This window comes from Piliocolobus tephrosceles, chromosome 17 (genome assembly GCF_002776525.5).
Source record: "Piliocolobus tephrosceles isolate RC106 chromosome 17, ASM277652v3, whole genome shotgun sequence".
Lineage (NCBI taxonomy): Eukaryota > Metazoa > Chordata > Mammalia > Primates > Cercopithecidae > Piliocolobus > Piliocolobus tephrosceles.
In genome coordinates, this window is record NC_045450.1 from 57,472,430 (window position 1) to 57,491,651 (window position 19,222).

At 40.9% G+C, this 19,222-nt stretch overlaps 1 protein-coding gene and 1 non-coding gene across 4 annotated transcripts in view; both read left to right on the forward strand.

The window, feature by feature from the left end:
* Nucleotides 1-19,222, forward strand: part of PHLPP2 (PH domain and leucine rich repeat protein phosphatase 2) — a 76,608-nt gene that overhangs the window by 16,913 nt on the left and 40,473 nt on the right. For all 3 annotated transcript variants that reach the window (XM_026456480.2, XM_026456479.2, XM_026456481.2), the window contains 2 exons: nucleotides 5,923-6,056; nucleotides 15,409-15,599. In XM_026456480.2, the coding sequence (XP_026312265.1) occupies nucleotides 5,923-6,056; nucleotides 15,409-15,599 (325 nt within the window). The remainder of the gene's footprint in view (nucleotides 1-5,922; nucleotides 6,057-15,408; nucleotides 15,600-19,222) is intronic.
* On the forward strand, nucleotides 10,227-10,361 carry LOC111541500. Its single transcript, XR_002731273.1, has one exon. It is a non-coding gene; the product is annotated as a small nucleolar RNA SNORA70 (small nucleolar RNA).

Sequence of the window (19,222 nt, forward strand, 5' to 3'; positions counted from 1 at the left end):
GATTTTTCTTTCTTAATGGTTTTTCTGACACCACCTGGCTTGCTATAATACAGTTCTGACACTGACTGCCAGAGTAGTGCAGACTTCACAAGTTAAAGGGCAAGGTCCCCAACAAGACTGCCCTTCAGACTCCAGCTGCACTTCTGACCAACTGTCTACAAAGAAGAACTTGGCAAAATTCAGGAAGGTGCTATACTTACAATTACAGTTGTAGCTTGATGCAAATCAGCACCAGCCAACTGAAGAGACACATAGGGTGAGGTCTAGAAGAGTCCCAAATACAGAACTTTGTGCCCTCTCCCAGTGGAATCAAGGCCTGTCACCCTCCTACCATATTGAACAGTTCATCAACTAGAAAGCTCCACTGAGCTTCAGTACAATGTTTTTATTGGGGATTCTTTATGAATGCATGATTGGTTGAATCTTTGACCTCATGATTCAACTCAATCTCCAGCCCCCTGTGCTTCCTCACCCAGGTCAGGGTGGCTCAGAGCCCCAACCCTCTAATCACATGGTGGTTGGTCTTTTCTGGTGACCAGCCTCTGTCCTGAGTCTTCTTATCTCTTAGCATAAACTGAGGGGTGATCCAAGGGGCTCATGAATAACAAAGACACTCCTGTTATTCAGGAAATGCTGAGGATTAGAGTCTTCTACCAGGCACCAGGGACAAAGACCAGCTGTATTCTTTATTATTCAGCAGTGGGGCGTAAAAAATAGTGTTATCTTTTAAATCATGATATATGAGACTTATTGAAATAATGGTAATTTTTTTAGGTTTCTTGGTGTGAATAAGTTAACACATAAAGTGGTTTGAGCTCTCTTCTGTTTAAATTATTTTAACTATATATAAAATAATTTGGTTTGCCTAAAGAGAACCTAGGTTTTATGAAACCGACACAGGTTCCTACCCTGATGTCATTATGTACTAATTGTGTGACTCTGAATCTCATTTTTCTTATTTGCAAAATATACATAGTTTTGTAATAATTAAACACTTTCAGCAAAACTAATATACATAGTTTTGTAATAATTAAACACTTTCAGTTTTGTACTAATTAAACACTTTCAGGTATGAAAAACATTCGAAATATCCCTATTATTTCTATTTGTATTATCTATATTATTGATTTTAACATTTGCAGATTTTACCTTTATAGGTAAAGGATTATAGGCAGTCAAGGATTGATGTTTTTTTTTTTTTTTTTGTGGCGGAGTCTCGCTCTGTCGCCTGGACTGGAGTGCAGTGGCCGGATCTCAGCTCACTGCAAGCTCCACCTCCCGGGTTTACGCCATTCTCCTGCCTCAGCCTCCCGAGTAGCTGGGACTACAGGCACCCGCCACCTCGCCTGGCTAGTTTTTGTATTTTTAGTAGAGACGGGGTTTCACAGTGTTAGCCAGGATGGTCTCGATCTCCTGACCTCGTGATCCGCCTGTCTCGGCCTCCGAAAGTGCTGGGATTACAGGCTTGAGTCACCGCGCCCGGCCAAGGATTGAGTTTTAATCTGAATTTGATGTAGAACATGGTACTGTACTTTGTTTGGGTCTTTGATTCAATGTGTTTGATTTTAATAGTGTATGGTTTGGCGCCCCCCACTATTAACTAAAACTCTTGTGAAATGATACTTGGAATGAAATTTACTCTTCTCTTCTTACATATATCTTAACTACAGGTACTGCTTAGAATAGATAATACAGAATGATACTAGTCTTGGCTAAGAGGTATAATCTACTGTTAACAGCATTGCTGTGTCCGTTGGCTGGTTTGGAGAGAAATTACCATATGCACATATATTCAAATTTACATATACTGTAGTAGCTCTTACAAGCATTTGAAGCAAACCGAAACTGTTACTCCAAAACTATTGTCTCCTTAAAGCAGTAGTAGAAGTAGTTCAGTTGCTGAATAGAACTTTTTGTTGCCAGCATTACTTTCTCTCACACCTGTTTTGCAGTATATAATTTCCCTTTGATTGGTGAGAGATTTAACAAATAGCTTATTACCAGACTCTTAAACTTTTGGAACTTTGAAACACAAAATTGAACTGTAAGCACATGAGAGCATTTCCCTCCCCAATACTGTCTACTTTTTTCAGCAGATGAGTTTAATGAGTAAATGGAATTAGTCCTTCATTTTACTTGTTTTTGTACTTCTTGAAATACTACTCGTTTACTTAGAAGAAATAAAATACTTTCTTAGGGTAGATATGTATAAGGAGGTCCGGGTGCGGTGGCTCATGCCTGTAATCCCAGCACTTTGGGAGGCCGAGGCAGGTAGATCACGAGGTCAGGGGTTTGAGACCAGCCTGGCCAATATGATGAAACCCAGTCCCTACTAAAAATACAAAAATTAGCCAGACATGGTGGCGTGGGCCTGTAGTCCCAGCTATTTGGGAAGCTGAGGCAGAAGAATTGCTTGAACCCGGGAGGTGGAGGTTGCAGTGAGCCAAGATTGCACCACTGCACTCTAGCCTGGGCAACAGGGTGAGACTCCGGCTCAAAAAAAAGAAAAGGAAAAAAAAAAGACATGTATAAGGAGAGTTTCCAAAGTCTACAGAGCCTTTTTAGGTCAGGACATTTAGTCGTGTGAAATGTGTCAGAATTAGGATGCTTCCATTTCTCTCAGTTTTCTAAAGAGAAATAGAAAAATAGAGCACATGAGATTTAGCCTGAAAGTATAATTAATTGTTGGTCCTGAATATGTGATCATTATATGAAATGATAGTGTTTAAATACATTGAACTGTAGGGGTCAGGTAGAATTTGTATTATATTAGGAAGGTATCTTAAGATACCTCATAGACCCTTGATTTCTGAGATGCTCTAAAGATCATCTGGCCCAGTTTGATTCTCACAGGTGTTTCTTCTAAAATATCTGTGACAGATGGCTCTCCAGGTCTCTCTGAGCAGTTTTGAGAGGCAGTTCGTTTCATGGTTGAGCATCTCTAATCGTTAAAATTCTTCCTCATATTTAGCTTAAATCTACCTATGCACCTTCTCATTGTTCTGAGTCCCATTCTTTGGAGCAGTACAGAGTAAGTCCAATCCGTCTCAATATTTGAAGATCTGTCTCTTTATATCCTTACTCTCCTTGTCTTCAAGTTAATCCTCCATCAGTTTATTCATATTGTGTGGTTAGTTGACCTCTCTCCAGGATACAGTTTATGAAAAGTCCCCCTTAAAACATATCTTTCTCAGAAGAATCCCGTCATTGTGCTAGGAAAATGCCTAACATTGTCATAGACAATGAATTTTGTAAATTTTGGTTTTTGTTTGGCTAGGGATTAATTGTAATTGATGTCTACGTAATCTGAAAAGTTTATTTCCCATTTCTCTTTAATTCAGTCTTTATTGGTCATTATAGGCTTTTTGTTCTTTGATCATTCCCCATGTAGCAGTTCATTCTGAGTTTATTTGATAGTTTCTGGAAGCTAAAATACTGAACTGAGCAGTCAGGAGAGGCCAGGTAGTTGTTTTATTTTTGTCTTTTTTGTACATCAGTATGATTTCTGTTCCTAAATTATCATTTTGTTACAGTTGTTTATGTTCAGCTTTGTAGTTGTGTATGTTCAGCTTGTTGCCAACAGCATTTTCTAGTTCTTCAGCTACAAAATGCAGACATTGTTCATACCTTTTGTCAGGATGAGAAATGCATCATGTTTCTTGTAGTTATTAATAATATAATTTTTAAGTTTTCTTTTCTTTTTTTTTTTTTGAGACGGAATCTCACTCTGTTGCCCAGGCTGGAGTGCAGTGGCATAATCTCAACTCACTGCAAATTCTGCCTCCTGGATTCACGCCATTCTCCTGCCTCAGCCTCCTAAATAGCTGGGATTAGAGGCGCCCGCCACCACGCCCAGCTAATTTTTTTGTATTTTTAGTAGAGATGGTTTTCTTGTTTTTTGTTTTCTTTTGAGACTGAGTCTCGCTCTGTGGCCCAGGCTTGAGTGCAGTGGCGTGATCTCCACTCACTGCAAGCTCCGCCTCCCGCGTTCACGCCATTCTCCTGCCTCAGCCTCCCGAGTAGCTGGGACTACAGGCGCCTGCCACCACACCCGGCTTTTTTTTTGTATTTTTAGTAGAGGCGGGGTTTCACCATGTTAGCCAGGATGGTCTTGATCTCCTGACCTCCTGATCCGCCTGTCTCGGCCTCCCAAAGTGCTGGGATTACAGGCGTGAGCCACCGTGCCCGGCCAGAGATGGGGTTTCACCATGTTAACCAGGATGGTCTTATCTCCTGACCTCATGATCCTCCCACCTTGGCCTCCCAAAGTGCTGAGATTACAGGCATGAGCCACTGCGCCCAGCTATTCTTAAGTTTTCTAAACAGAGTTCTTTAAATGTTCTTTTAGACCTTTTGAACACATACGGACTTTCCTGTGCTTGCTTTTGGTTGTTGTTTGAGATGGCAGAAATATTCTATTTTTATTCTAACTAAAATTGTTAGTCTTAAAAGTTTTTAGAATAATAATTGGCAACATCTTACTGAACACTTACTACATATGAGATATTTTGCTAAGCACTTTTCATACTATTATAGTATCTTGTTGTAAGTATATAAATAAATTTAAACATCTTGTGAGTTAGGTATTATTGTTATTCCCATGATAATGATGAGGATTTATTTTATTTTATTTTTATTTTTTGAGACGGAGTCTTGCTCTATCGCCCAGGCTGGAGTGCAGTGGCCAGATCTTAGCTCACTGCAAGCTCCGCCTCCTGGGTTTATGCCATTCTCCTGCCTCAGCCTCCCGAGTAGCTGGGACTACAGGCGCCTGCCACCTCGCCCGGCTAGTTTTTTGTATTTTTTAGTAGAGACGGGGTTTCACGGTGTTAGCCAGGATGGTCTCGATCTCCTGACCTCGTGATCCACCCATCTCGGCCTCCCAAAGTGCTGGGATTACAGGCTTGAGCCACCGCGCCCGGCCAATGATAAGGATTTAAAGCAGTGAGAGTAAATAACTTGTACTGGGGCATGCATTTGGTAAGTGGCAGGACTAAGACTTGAACCCAGGCAGTGGACTGTTGGAGCCCATATATTTAGCCACTGTATTTATAACTGGTTTCTGGTAAAAGCATTATAAAAGAGCTGTCTTGTTATTATGACTGTTATAGCCCCTTCTATCAAAATACACATTGATCCTTTTTTTTTTTATTTAATATTTTTCAGTATTTTAAGTCTGTGATTTAAAATACAGTGTTACCAGAGGCCACAAGTGATTGCAGGACATTCTGGTTTTACCTTAGCTTTCAATTAGGACCATGTAGTAGAATGATTTTTAGGGAGTTATTTTAAGGCGAATAAATAAATGGAAATTCTCAATTTTAATTTCTAATTTGGTAAATATCAGTAGATATAACACATGTAAACAGAAGCTCTCTGTGATCCCCAAAGTATAAAGGGGTCCTGACACCAAAAACTTAACACTTGTTTAGATTACTTGTATCATAGAATATTAAAGAAAATCTTGACCTAGGAATAAAAATCAAGACCAGATTTTGTATATTGAGTTACTACTTAGCCATGAAAAGGAATGAAGTCATGTCTTTGCAGCAACATGGATGGACCTGGGAGTCATTATCTTCAGTGAAATAACTCAGAAACAGAAAGTCAAATACTACCTGTTCTCTCTTACAAGTGGAAGCTAAATAATAGAGTGTGGGGTAATAGACATTGGAAAAGCAGAATGGTGTGAGGGTGGGATGGGGATGAAGGATGAGAAATTACTTAATGAATACAATATACATGATTAGGGTGAGGATTACAGTAAAAGCCCAGACTTTGCTACTAAGCAGTATATTCACGTAATAGAATAGCACTTGTACCCCTGAAATTTATACAAATAAAAATAAAAATATTAAAAAATTAAATGAACCATTTTTATTACTTACCAAATATATATATATTTTTGAATTGTGTAATCAGGAGACTGGAACCTACTGAACGACCTCTTCAGATCGTTTATGATTACTTATCCAGGCTGGGATTTGATGATCTTGTGCGCATACAGGAGGAGGCTACAAATCCTGACCTCGGCTGTATGATTCGATTTTATGGTGGTAAGAATTTATCAGTGGCTTTGTATGTTAACTACTTTTAAGTTGATTATTTGTGCCTCTATCTGCCGTCAGCTTTTTAAAAGTATTTTATCAAAATCGAGTTTTAAGCCAATTAACTAACGTAGTTAACACCAACCAAACAATAATAAAAACCAAGAGGTCAAGGGTAAGGGAACGCTTTAAAAATATCTTCTTTTTATTTTTACTTATTTTGCACTTGTATTTTGCTAACTTACTAGCATTATTTTATACCTTTGCCAGAATCTTGACTGGATTGTGCTTTAGTAAATTATTTTTTCAAGCTCCTGGTAAAGCCTGTAAACTTCTGAATAGCTCAAAAATATTGAGAGTAAGTAGTTATTATCATATATGACTTGACATTGATGAATATACCTGTCAAATTTTGTATATTGGTGAATTTAGTGTGGTTTAAATCTAGGATTTTTGACTCTTCTGAGAAAAATATTTTAAGATGAATTTGAAGAACACAACCCATCTATCACTATAATACTTAGTTAGAAAAGCAAAAGCTTGGAACACAGCAATTTTCTTATTTGATTGTGGTTGAACCCTAGTTCTCCATTATGGTAGCCCCCCCTTGTCCATGGGGATTATATTCCAAGATCTTTAGTGGACAACTGAAATCACAGATGGTACTGAACTCTATATATACTATGTGTTTTCCTGTATACACATACCTGTGGTAAAGTTTAATTGATAAATTAGGTAAAGAGATTGACAATATTTAATAATAATATAACATTATACTGTAATAAAAGTTAGTGACTATTCTCTCTCTCAAAATATCTTGTCCTGTACTTACCTATATTCAGACCATGATTGACTGCAGATAACTGAAACCTTGGAAAGCAAGACCACAGGTGGCGAGGGGGCTACTGTGTATGTTTTTGTTCTAGAATGAAAGTTGAACCTTTCTTTTATATGCAGTTATACTGCACAGTGGTTGGCTCTGATGCCCCTACTTTTCCTACCACCACCTGATAAATTATAGCATATGCAGGATCTTAATATACTATACCCTTAAGAGGATATTTCCAGTAGAGTCTAAAAGAGTACCAGTTTTTAGTACTTAAATTTTGAGGAGTCTTTCCAAAAGTGAACTCTGTTGATGTAGAAAAGCTGGTATAGTTTGAGTGAGAAAATTAAGTTTGGGATGAAACTTAAAGTTAATAATCTTTGAAAATAGGCAATAATGCACCTGGTACCAAAAAACAGAATGTAGATAGATCGATAGATGAGTTAGTTATCTGTTGGCTCTGTAACAAATTGCCTCAAAACTTAGGACTTAAAATGGTAATAAATACTTAATAATTATGTAGTTTTTTGTGGGCTGGAAATCTAGGAGCAGTTTAGGTGGAGGGATAGTCCTGGCTTGGGTTTCATGAGATTTTAGTCATCTGAAGGCTTGAGTGGGGCTGGAAGATTCACTTTCAACATGGTTCACTCACCAGCTGCTGGTAGGAGACCTCAGTTCCCTCTTCTGTGGATCTTTCCATAGGGCTTCCTAGGTGTCTGAGGCAGGAGAATGGCATCAACCCAGGAGGTGGAGCTTGCAGTGAGCTGAGATTGCACCGCTGGACTCCAGCCTGGGTGACAGTGAGACTCTGTCACAAAAAAAAAGAAAAGAAATGAGTCACTAAACACAGCCCATACTATAGAGAGAGGAATTAGCTCCAGTGTTTGAAAGGAGGAGTGTCAAAAGAATTTGTGGGTCTGTTTTTTTAATTTTTTTATTTTTTTTGAGACAGGGTCTTACCCAGTTGCCTAGGCTATATGTAGTGCAATGGTGCCATCATGGCTCACTGCAGCCTCAACCTCCCAGGCCCAAATGATTCTTCCACCTCAGCCTCCCAAGTAGCTGGAACTACGTGCACACACCACTGCACCTGGCTAATTTTTGTATTTTTTGTAGAACTGAGGTCTTGCCATATTGCCCAGGCTGGTCTCAAACTCCTCAGCTCAAGTGATCCTCCTACCTTGGCCCCCTAAAGTGCTGGGATTACAGGCATGAGCCATCATGAGCAGCCAGATCTATAATAAAACTGATGCAGGATTTTTTTCTTGACCCCTTTATGGGACTTGTGACAGTGGTGCCCCATTTACTCAGCCCACTCTGCTCATCCCTTTTGGGAAGGGAATGTGCAGGTGAATGAGTGTGGGAACTGGCTAGTTGATTGGACACTGGTGGGAACAAACCGTGTTCATTGGGTTCTGTTGTACTCCACCCTTTGTGGGATGTAGCACATGGAAGAGTGAGTGCAGGAACTGGCTGCCTGCTTTAGCACCAGCAGGAATAGATTCTGTGCAGGCTTGTGGCAGCATCCAGGTAGGGGTGTCTGTGATCCCAAGGCCCCAGAGGACGTGTTATAATGCTCTCTTAGCTCTGTCATCCGCAGACAGCAGTGTGTTATCAGCTCAGTGGTCCCTTCGCCTTGTTGCATAGGGTGGCTGCTCTCCACCAGCGAGGGCAAAGAGCCAGTGTGACAGTCTTTTTGAATACCATGGCTGGGCGTGGTGGCTCAAGCCTGTAATCCCAGCACTTTGGGAGGCCGAGGCGGGCAGATCACGAAGTCAGGAGATCGAGACCATCCTGGCTAACATGGTGAAACCCTGTCTCTACTGAAAAATACAAAAAAAAAAAAACTAGCCAGGCGAGGTGGCGGGCGCCTGTAGTCCCAGCTACTCGGGAGGCTGAGGCAGGAGAATGGCGTAATCCTGGGAGGCCCGGGAGGCAGAGCTTGCAATGAGCTGAGATCTGGCTACTGCACTCCAGCCTGGGCGACAGAGCCAGACTCCGTTTCAAAAAAAAAAAGAATACCAGCACTTGGTGTGTCTCGAATTCTTGTCTGGTGCCCAAGAGGAATGAGGTCATGCGGACAAATTGAAGGATGGTGAATGCGGAGAATTTTATTGAATGAAGACTGCTCTCAGTGAAGAGTGGAGCTGGAAAGGGGATGGGAAGGGCAGGTTGCTCTCCCTTGAAGCTTCTGTCTTCTGAAGTCAAGTCGCCTCTCCCTGATGTCCGGCTGCTTGTCTTCTCTGCTGGCTGAGTCTGGGGTCTTTATAGGCACAGGATGGAGATGCTGTAGGTAGTTTTGGAAAAGGCAACATTTGATTGGTAAAAAGACATTATTCAGAAAGAACCATTTGGGAGAGAGCAGACAAATAGGGATGGGAATTCTCACTTTGGGCCGCAAGTTTCAGGCTTTTCGGTGGGGCTTTTCGGTGGGGTTTTGCTGGGGACTCACCTCTTTTGCCTAGAATTTCTCTGCCACCCAGTTCCTGAAACCAGACACAAGTATTGTTAACCGAAGGAAAGAGTTGAAGTATTCTCTTTGAAGTAAATAGCTTAGTAATCAGTTTTAAATATTTTTTTTTTTTTTTTGAGATGGAGTCTTGCTCTGTCGCCCGGGCTGGAGTGCAGTGGCCGGATCTCAGCTCACTGCAAGCTCCGCCTCCCGGGTTTACGCCATTCTCCTGCCTCAGCCTCCCGAGTAGCTGGGACTACAGGCACCCGCCACCTCGCCCGGCTAGTTTTTTGTATTTTTAGTAGAGACGGGGTTTCACCAGGTTAGCCAGGATGGTCTCGATCTCCTGACCTCGTGATCCGCCCGTCTCGGCCTCCCAAAGTGCTGGGATTACAGGCTTGAGCCACCATGCCCGGCCTAAATATTTTATGTGTAGAATTTTTGGTGCATTATCTTAGTTTGATTATAGTGTTAATAAGGTCAAGGTCATAAGGGCCTGAGTGCAAACCAGTTAATGTTGTGTTCTCTGGTTATAAAAGGACACTGGGTAGTGTCCCAGTCAGCCATTATGCAAATGCCAGTTATCAGTCTTGCTGGAGAGGGAGTGCTGGGGGAAAAGTGAGTGGAATGACTCTCTCAGTTCAAATTCATGATGTAAAAGCTGTGGAAATAACATTTCACTAAAGTCAGGTTGAGTAGGTAGCATGATTAATCATGGGATTAAGAGAACATATAGCCGGGCTCGGTGGCTCACGCCTGTAATCCCAGCTCTCAGGGAGGCAGAGGTGGGAGGATAGCTTGAGCCCAGGAGTTCGAGACCTGCCTGGGTAATATAGCGAGACCCCGTTCTCCACAAAAAGGAAAAAAAAAAAAAAAAAAGACAAGAGAACATATAAATCCTCTGCAGCCAATTAAGCCAACTGTGTTCCTTTCCTCATGGGGGCTCAGTGTGCAATGGCTGCACACAGCAGCTTCCTTGGTAGTGTACTCAGCCTGTTTCTTGTATGGGTTGCTCTAAGGGACCTTGGAGACAGGCCTTTCAGATGGATGTTCATGTCTCTGACTTTGCACTATCCCCAGTCTAGGCTCCAAACAGGTATGCGAGGTGCCTTTGGAAAGCCCCAGGGCACTGCGGCCGGGGTTCACATTGGCCAAATTATCATGTCCATTTACACCAAGATGCAGAACAAGGAGCACGTGTTGAGGCCCTACACAGGGCCAAGTTGAAGTTCCCTGGCCGCCAGAGGATCCACATCTCTAAGAAGTGGGGCTTTACCAAGTTCAATGCAGGTGAATTTGAAGACATGGTGGCTGAGAAGCAGCTCATCCCAGATGGCTGCGGGGTCAATTACATCTCCAATAGTGGCCTGGACAAGTGGTCGCGGCCCTGCACTCGCAAGGGCTTCCACTGTGCTGCCCCCTCTTAATGCTCGCCAATAAATCCTACTTCCTGTTCACCTTAAAAAAAAAAAGAGAGAGAGAAAGAGCAAAGCCCTTATTTGTGTTGGAGAAAGTGGCATACAGAGAGTGTGATTTGTTAGGGAAGGTGTAGCTCTGGGACTGTATAGCTCAGGTAGCACGACTCCGTGCCTGAACATTTCTCTGTGTACTACATTCTCTGCACACATTGTTTAAAACAGCTTTGTCAAAAGAGCATAAATACAAACATCAGAAGCCAGATGCAAAATAATTACATCGTATGTTTCCATTCATTTAAAGTTCAGAAATTGGACTAAACACAGCTATATTGTTTTGAAATGTGTGGCAATACTATTCTCTATCAAAATCTCTTCTTTCATAATAACAAAATTGTAGTGGGGCATATAACTGCCTGGCTACAGCCCATTTTGCAGCCTTTCTTGCGGTTAGATGTGTACATGTGACAAAGTTTTCTTCCATGATATGGAGTGGACTTGATGTGCGCCAGTTCTACCTGTGCGCACAAACCCCCAGTATGTGCTTCTCAGGGCTCTAGTGCTCTTTTCCACTCGGGTGGGCTAGGATGGCAATAATCAGAGCAATAATTGAAGTCAAGTGTGGAAAATTGCAAACCCTGAGTTACTTTTTTAAAAAAAAAATTATTTGTTTATTTATTTATTTTTTGAGACAGAGTCTTGCTCTGTCACCCAGGCTTGAGTACTGTGGTGCCATCTTGGCTCACTGCAACCTCCGCCTCTCAGACTCAAGCAGTTCTCCTGACTCAGCCTCCTGAGTGACTGGGATTACAGGAACCCACCACCACAGCTGGCTAATTTTTGTATTTTTAGTGGAGACAGGGTTTCACCATGTTGGCCAGGTGTCAAATTCCTGACCTCAAGTCATCCGCCTTCCTCGGCCTCCCAAAGAGCTGGGATTACAGGTGTGAGCCATTGTGCCTGGCCAGAACCTGAGTTTTTGAATGACAGTGTTGACCCCTGGTGAAACAGAATGCTCACTTGAATGAGTTAAATTCCCGTTGCTTGAGCCATTATATTCTGTTTGCTACAGCCATAGTTAATACAGGACATATGGCCGGGTGCGGTGGCTCAAGCCTGTAATCCCAGCACTTTGGGAGCCTGAGACAGGCAGATCACGAGGTCAGGAGTTCAAGACCATCCTGGCTAACACGGTGAAACCTCGTCTCTACTAAAAAATACAAAAAGCTAGCCAGGCGAGGTGGCTGGTGCCTGTAGTGCCAGCTACTCGGGAGGCTGAGGCAGGAGAATGGCGTGAACCCGGGAGGCAGAGCTTGCAGTGAGCTGAGATCCGGCCACTGCACTCCAGCCCGGGCGACAGAGGGAGACCCCGTCTCAAAAAAAAAAAAAAAAAAAAAAAAATACAGGACATATACAAAAGCGGCAGAAATAAAAAGAGAGCCAGGAAATTATTGTAAAAGTCAAGGGAGTGACTGAGGAGTGCAAGGAAGAGGACATGATTCTTACAAGTAGAATTTTTTTTTTTTTTTTTTTTTTTGAGATGAAGTCTCACTGTGGCCAGGCTGGAGTGCAGTGTTGTCCAGGCTGGGTGCCGTCGTGGCTCGCTGCAGCCTCTGCCTCCTGGGTTCAAGCAATTCTCGTGCCTCAGCCTCTCAGGTAGCTGGGACTACAGGTGCCCACCACCATGCCTGGCTAATTTCTGTATTTTTAGTAGAGACGGGGTTTCACCATGTTGGTTAGGCTGATCTCGAACTCCTAACCTCAGGTGATCACCAACCTCGGCCTCCTAAAGCGCTAGGATTACAGGCGTGAGCCACTGCGCCCCGCCACATTTAAAATTTTGACTCAGCATTCCTAAATTGCACAAATAGGTGTTACTAGTGTTACGAGTGTGTACTCGATTGGCTAGAATTTGAGAGTACTTATTTCCCTACACCTTTGACAACATCAGGTATCATTGTTAATATTTGCCCCAATTGCAAAAATACTATCTCATGTTACTATGCATATTTAAAGCTTCTTTGTTAAAATATAAGAGGAACGTGGTAGAAAAACATTGCACCACCCTAATACAATTACTTTTATGATTGCGTATTTTCTTAGTCTTATTTTATATGCGTATTTTATATTTTTATTCGTATATTTTTGCTTTTCAAACATTTGGTTTTTAACTACACAAGTGTAATATGAATATGGTGTCATTATCTGTGGTGTTTTAATTTGTTATAATTACCTCCTAAGTCCATTAACTGCTCTATAGAGAACCACCGTCAATTTGGTGCATACCTGTTCAGAATTTTCCAACTTGATTATTCCTATATACTATATGTTCATAGAACCATTTGGATTTTGTTTACATAAGTGGTATTATTTGGTATTGATCTTCATGCTTTTTTCACCCAAGAGTTTGTCTTGGAGATCTTAACTTGTCAGCATTTGCAGAACTATCTTCTGTATGCATATCTTTTTTCTTTTTTCTTTTTTTTTGAGACAGAGTCTCACTCTTGTTGCCTGGGCTGGAGTGCAGTGGCATGACCTTGGCTCACTGCCACCTCCGCCCCCTGGGTTCAAGTGATTCTCTCCCCTCAGCCTCCCAGGCAGCTGGGATTACAGGTGGCTTGCCACCACACCCAGCTAATTTTTGTATTTTTAGTAGAGGTGGGGTTTCACCATGTTGGTCAGTCTGGTCTCGAACTTCTGACCTCGTGATCTGCCCACCTCAGCCTCACAAAGTGCTGGGATTACAGGCATGAGCCACCGCTCCCAGGCAGGCATGTTGAATTTTAAGTGATGGTAAACTTAAATGGCAGTTGGAGATATCTGGATAGTTGGAAATGTGGAACTAGAGTTTAGGAATACAGATCTGGGAGAACCAAACTCTCTGAGGAAGGTGGAATTTAGAAAACAGTCAGCCGTCCATATCCAAAATGGATCAAAAATATAAAAAAAACCCCAAAAAACAAAAAAAAAAGACTGTAGCGGCCGGGCGCGGTGGCTCAAGCCTGTAATCCCAGCACTTTGGGAGGCCGAGACGGGTGGATCACGAGGTCAGGAGATCGAGACCATCCTGGCTAACACGGTGAAACCTCGTCTCTACTAAAAATACAAAAATTAGCCGGGTGAGGTGGCGGGCGCCTGTAGTCCCAGCTACTCGGGAGGCTGAGGCAGGAGAATGGCGTAAACCCGGGAGGCGGAGCTTGCAGTGAGCTGAGATCCGGCCACTGCACTCCAGCCCGGGCGACAGAGCGAGACTCCGCCTCAAAAAAAAAAAAAAAAAAGACTGTAGCATAACAGCTATTTACTTAACATTTACATTGTTTTAGATATTATAAGTAATCTAGAGATGATTCAAAGTATACAGGACGTTGTGCACAGGTTATATGCAAATACCATTTCATTTTATGTAAGAGACCATAGCATCTGTGGATTTTGGTATCCTTGGTGGGGGGGGGGGGGGTCCTGGAATCAATCACTTGCCAATACCAAGGAATGACTGTATAGATGAAAGGATTGGCCTAGAATAGAAGGAGAAATGCTTATTCCTTCCATTTAGTGTATTAATATACAAAGTTTTATTGAATAATACAATTTTAAGGCTGAAGTAATCTAACTCATTTCCTCATATTATACATGAGAAACACATGGTTAAGTAGGCAAAGTGATACCTAAGCTTGTATAAACAATTATGTGATAATATCAGGAGTACAACCCAGTCTTTCCAACTTCTGGGTTACTGTTTGGACCACCTCATACTGCTGTTCCTCATTTCTGTGTAGTTAGTTGTTTGTTTTTTTTTTTTTTAAAGATAGGGTCTTGCTATGATGTCCAGGTTGGCCTTGAAATCCTGGGCTCAAATAGTCTTCCTGTCTCAGCTTCCAGAGTAACTGGGACTACAGGTGCACACTTCTTTTAAAAATAGTGCTCTTACCAAGAACTTCACGTCTTTTCTGTTTTAATGTGCTGTTTTGTTCACTGTATCTCAGTCATACGAAGGCCTCTGGTGGGAAGTAGAATTTCCACCACCATGATCAGAATAGTTGATTGAAGTACTAACCCTAAGCTTTTCCATATTAGTGGCAGAGAGATGCAGGATTATAGTTACTAATATATTCCTTCTAGAGTAGACTGATAACAATAGTGGTTGTCATTTATTCCATGTTCTTTTTGTACCTAAAACTGTACTTAGTAGTTTATACTCATTATCTTACTTAGTTTTTATAAGAATCCCCAGAAGGTAGATTGTGTTAAGATTCAAACTATATAAATGAATAAAGTAAAGCTTAATGAGAACAAATAGTTCAAGGAAACAAAGTGACAGAACCAGCATTCATGTTCAAGTGTATCTGACTCCACAGTTCATGATCTTAACCACTCTACCATGCTGCCTTTCTCTAGGTACATAGGAGATATGGGTGTTGGAAGAAGGGTTAATTTAACAATAGCATCCAAAGTAAAATTTTGCTTCGTAGACCAAAACTCACAGGTACTCCTACTGTATATAATTGAGTGATGGATAATATGTGAGGACTAGATCTAATTTTGTCATAACTATATTGCTTGGTTACTTACGTCTATGAATAAGGTTGCTGAATGTTGACACATATTTTTCCCTTTCTGTATTCTTATACTACTTTAATGGTGGATTCTGAAATATTGTTTCCTTTTCAGAAAAACCATGCCACATGGATCATTTGGATCGAATCCTGCTGTCTGGCATCTATAATGTACGCAAGGGAAAGACCCAGCTGCATAAGTGGGCTGAGCGCCTAGTTGTCCTCTGTGGTACCTGCCTTATCGTTTCCTCAGTGAAGGACTGTCAAACTGGAAAGATGCATATTTTGCCTCTGGTTGGTGGAAAGGTAAGACTCATAAAGTTAAATTATTTTTCATTTGATCGTCTTAATTAAGAAAATATCACATATGCTTTTCATAGCTTTTATTCACATCTTTTCAAAGAAGCCAGTATGGGCATTATTAAAGATGATATCAGAGACTCTCTGAGAGGTTTAGAGGCTATTATGCCCCAAATCCTGTTGCAGAACCATCTGTTCTAGACATCCCCACCTCCACTGCTAGGCACTAGATTCTGGGACTGACAATAGCCGGAGTCAACAGTGGATGCTACCGTTAGAAGTTGCCTTTGGAAATTAGAAGTAGCTGCCAGCATCTGTCACCAAATAGATTCTTTCTGGGGTTTTGTTTTTTTAACCCCAATTAAATTAAAACTTAGAGTCTGAGGTAGTCATAAGATGTGATCCAGCAGCCAGGGAGCCATGCCATTCCTTCCATCTGTCCTAGAGGAGTCTCCATTCCCAGGAAAGGAGTTCACTTGTTAGTCAAACAGAGTGAATGACAAATGACCATAAACAGATATACTAATATTTATAGAAGGTATGTATATATGATTTTACTCTCTTTAGAATCTTGAATGTCATAAACCAATCTGAGTTCAGGAGGACTTCCAGACAAAATTACCTCATGAATTCACACTTCGGATCAGGCATCCAATCTGATCCAAATACACAGCAATATAGATAGAACACATGTATTAAAAAGATAAATAAGCTGGGCGTGGTGGCTTGTGTCAGTAATCCCAGCTACTCAGGAGGCTGAAGTGGGAGGATCACTTGAGACCAGCAGTTTGAAACCAGCCTGAGCAACATTAGCAAGACCCTGTCTTGGCTGGGCACAGTAGCTCATGCCTGTATTCCTGCCACTTTCGGAGGCCTAGGTGGGCAGATCACTTAGGTAAGGAGTTCAAAACCAGCCTGGCCAACATGGTGAAACCCCGTCTCTACTAAAAATAATCTTAAAAAATTAGGTGGGCGTGGTGATGGGTGCCTGTAATCCTAGCTACTTGGGAGGCTGAGGTAGGAGAATCACTCGAGCCTGGGAGGTAGAAGTTGCAGTGAGCCAAGATCATGCCATTGCACCCCAGCCTGGCAAACAGCAAGACTTCGTCTCAAAAAAAAAAAAAAAGAAAAAAAAATTAGGTGTGGTGGTGCGGCACCTGAAGTCTCAACTGCTTGGGATGCTGAGGTGGGAGGATGGCTTGACCCCAGGAGTTCAAGTTGCAGTGAGCTGTGATCGTGCTACTGTATCCTAGCCTTATGTGACAAGGTGAGACCCTATCTCTTAAAAAAAAAAAATAAAAAAATAAATGAATGGATGAATGAATGAAAAGAATTAACTGAGCTTAGAAATACAGAATAGAAACATAAAATGATCAGAAGGTCTGAGTCTGTGGGCCTCCTGGGCTCTGGGTCTGAAAGGTTGTGGCAGCCCAGGAGTTCGACTCCTGTAAGTATTTAGGTCTAACAGTTTGCTGTTCATAATGGGGGTCCTGGGTTAGGCTTATGGCCTAAAGCCAGGCTGATTGGTATTTTTTGTTTCTGAAAGAAAGCTAAAACAAAAACTGCCATTAAGCACTGACTGGAACCAAGGCTTATTTCTAGCTGTGGTCCTAAAGAGGTAGGAGAATCCAGTTATATGGCCTATGACCAGGAAAATGAATGAAATCCCTACTAGTTTAATGAATGAATGAATGTAACTCCAGTATCAACCATGGGGCAGGAACCCACCACTGTCAACATGAGGTCTTGGGGGCTGAAGAACAAAGTGAAGAAAGTAAGTAGAGTTGTTTGAGAGGGAAAGAGTGAATGAGGACAAGGTTGGGGATTGGTGGAGATGAAGCAGCAGATAGGGTAAGAGAGAAAATGAACCTACCATTCAAGTGAACCTGAAACGTAAACTCCCTCTCACACACATCAAACAAACAAACAAACAAACAAACAAACAAAAACAAACCCACAGAGAAATTTAATACTAGGGAGGATTTCCATAACCTCAACCATCAGAAGATAAACTCACTTCAGATTGAAATGGAAATAAATGAACATCCTGAAAAAACTTGAAAATAAGTGTATTTAGAATTTTCTAAGAGAGAATGGAAGAACAAAAATGGAAACAAATTCAGAAATCAGAATGTCTGCCTATGAAAAAGCCAAGTAGAATATTGGAAATAAAAATACAGTTACTAAAATTTAAAACTTAAGTGGTTAAACTCTAGATCAGACAAAGAATTGATGAAGAGTAATTTTGTCTATTCTGTTTGCTAGTAGAATTTTGTTTAGGGTAGCAGTATGCCTAGGATCAAAAACTAAATCTTCCAACCCCTCTTGTAGCTACTGAGATATACATAGAAGTTTCCTGGAAGGACTTTTGGAAAAGCTCTTTAAAATGGATAGACTTTTAAAGAGCTTGCCCTTTAAAGGTCATAAAGGGATGGCTTGACCCTTTGCCAGTCCCTCAGTGTCAGAGGTGGAGCAGTCATATGATGACTGTGAGTTGGCAAGCATATGTCAACTATGGCATTTAAGGAAGAAGCAGCCTGGGTCCTTGCTGGCATATGGAGCCGTTAGCCTAGTCCTGGACTGACACCTCTATTTTTTTAAGCCACTGTTTAGTAGCTGAATGTAATTAACTGACGTACTGAAGAATTTCACAGATAAAAAAATAATAAAAGAACCTTTCAGAAAGGCTCTGGTATACATCTTACAGGAGTTCTAGAGAAGAGAGGAAGAAAAAAGAGAAGTAATATATCTAAAACAAAAATAGCTGAAAATTTTCTAGAAGTGAAGACAAACATGAGTGTTTAGATGTGGCAATGTGTTATTAAGTGAAGTGTGATACACTCTTGGGATAAGAGGATAGAAACATCAAATAATCTTAAAATTTATTAGAAAAATTAGAAAAATTTAACAATAGCCACTAAAATTAGAGGAGGAAAAGAGAATATGGAAAACTTTGTAACACTAAAATAAGGCAAGAAGAATTGAGAAAAAGGAGCAAAATAGCATGTTAAATTATCACAAATTATAGTGATAGTAATAAATCCGAATATATCAGTAATCACAATGATTGTGATAGTCAGATGTTATTTTAAATAGTATTTGCTGTTCATAAGAGACATAATTAAAACTTACTCTTAGAAGGTTGAAGGTGAAATGATGAAAGAATATATACTCATCAAACAGCAATCAAAAGAAAATTGGTGTGGTTATATTAATAGCATATGAAACATTTATATGAAAGTTTATGTGCAACAAAGGATTTGTATTCAGAATACATAAGGAACTTTTGCAACTAAGTAACAAAAAGACAAGCCCAGTAAAAAACTGGGCAAGAGATTTGAAGAGACCCTTCATCAAAGCAGATATACAGGTAACAAACACATGAAAAGATCTTCAACCTCATTTGTCGTTAGGGAAATGCAAATAAAAATCACAGTGAGATACTGCACACCGCTAGAATGACTAAAATTAAAAGACTAATTAATAACAGGTTTGGCAAAGATGCGGAGCAACTGGAACATTTATACATCATGGTAGGAATGAAGTTACTTTGGAAAACAGTTTATTCATTTTTTGTAAAATTAAATGTATGCTTTTCAAATGACCCTGCAATTCTATTTCTAGTTTTT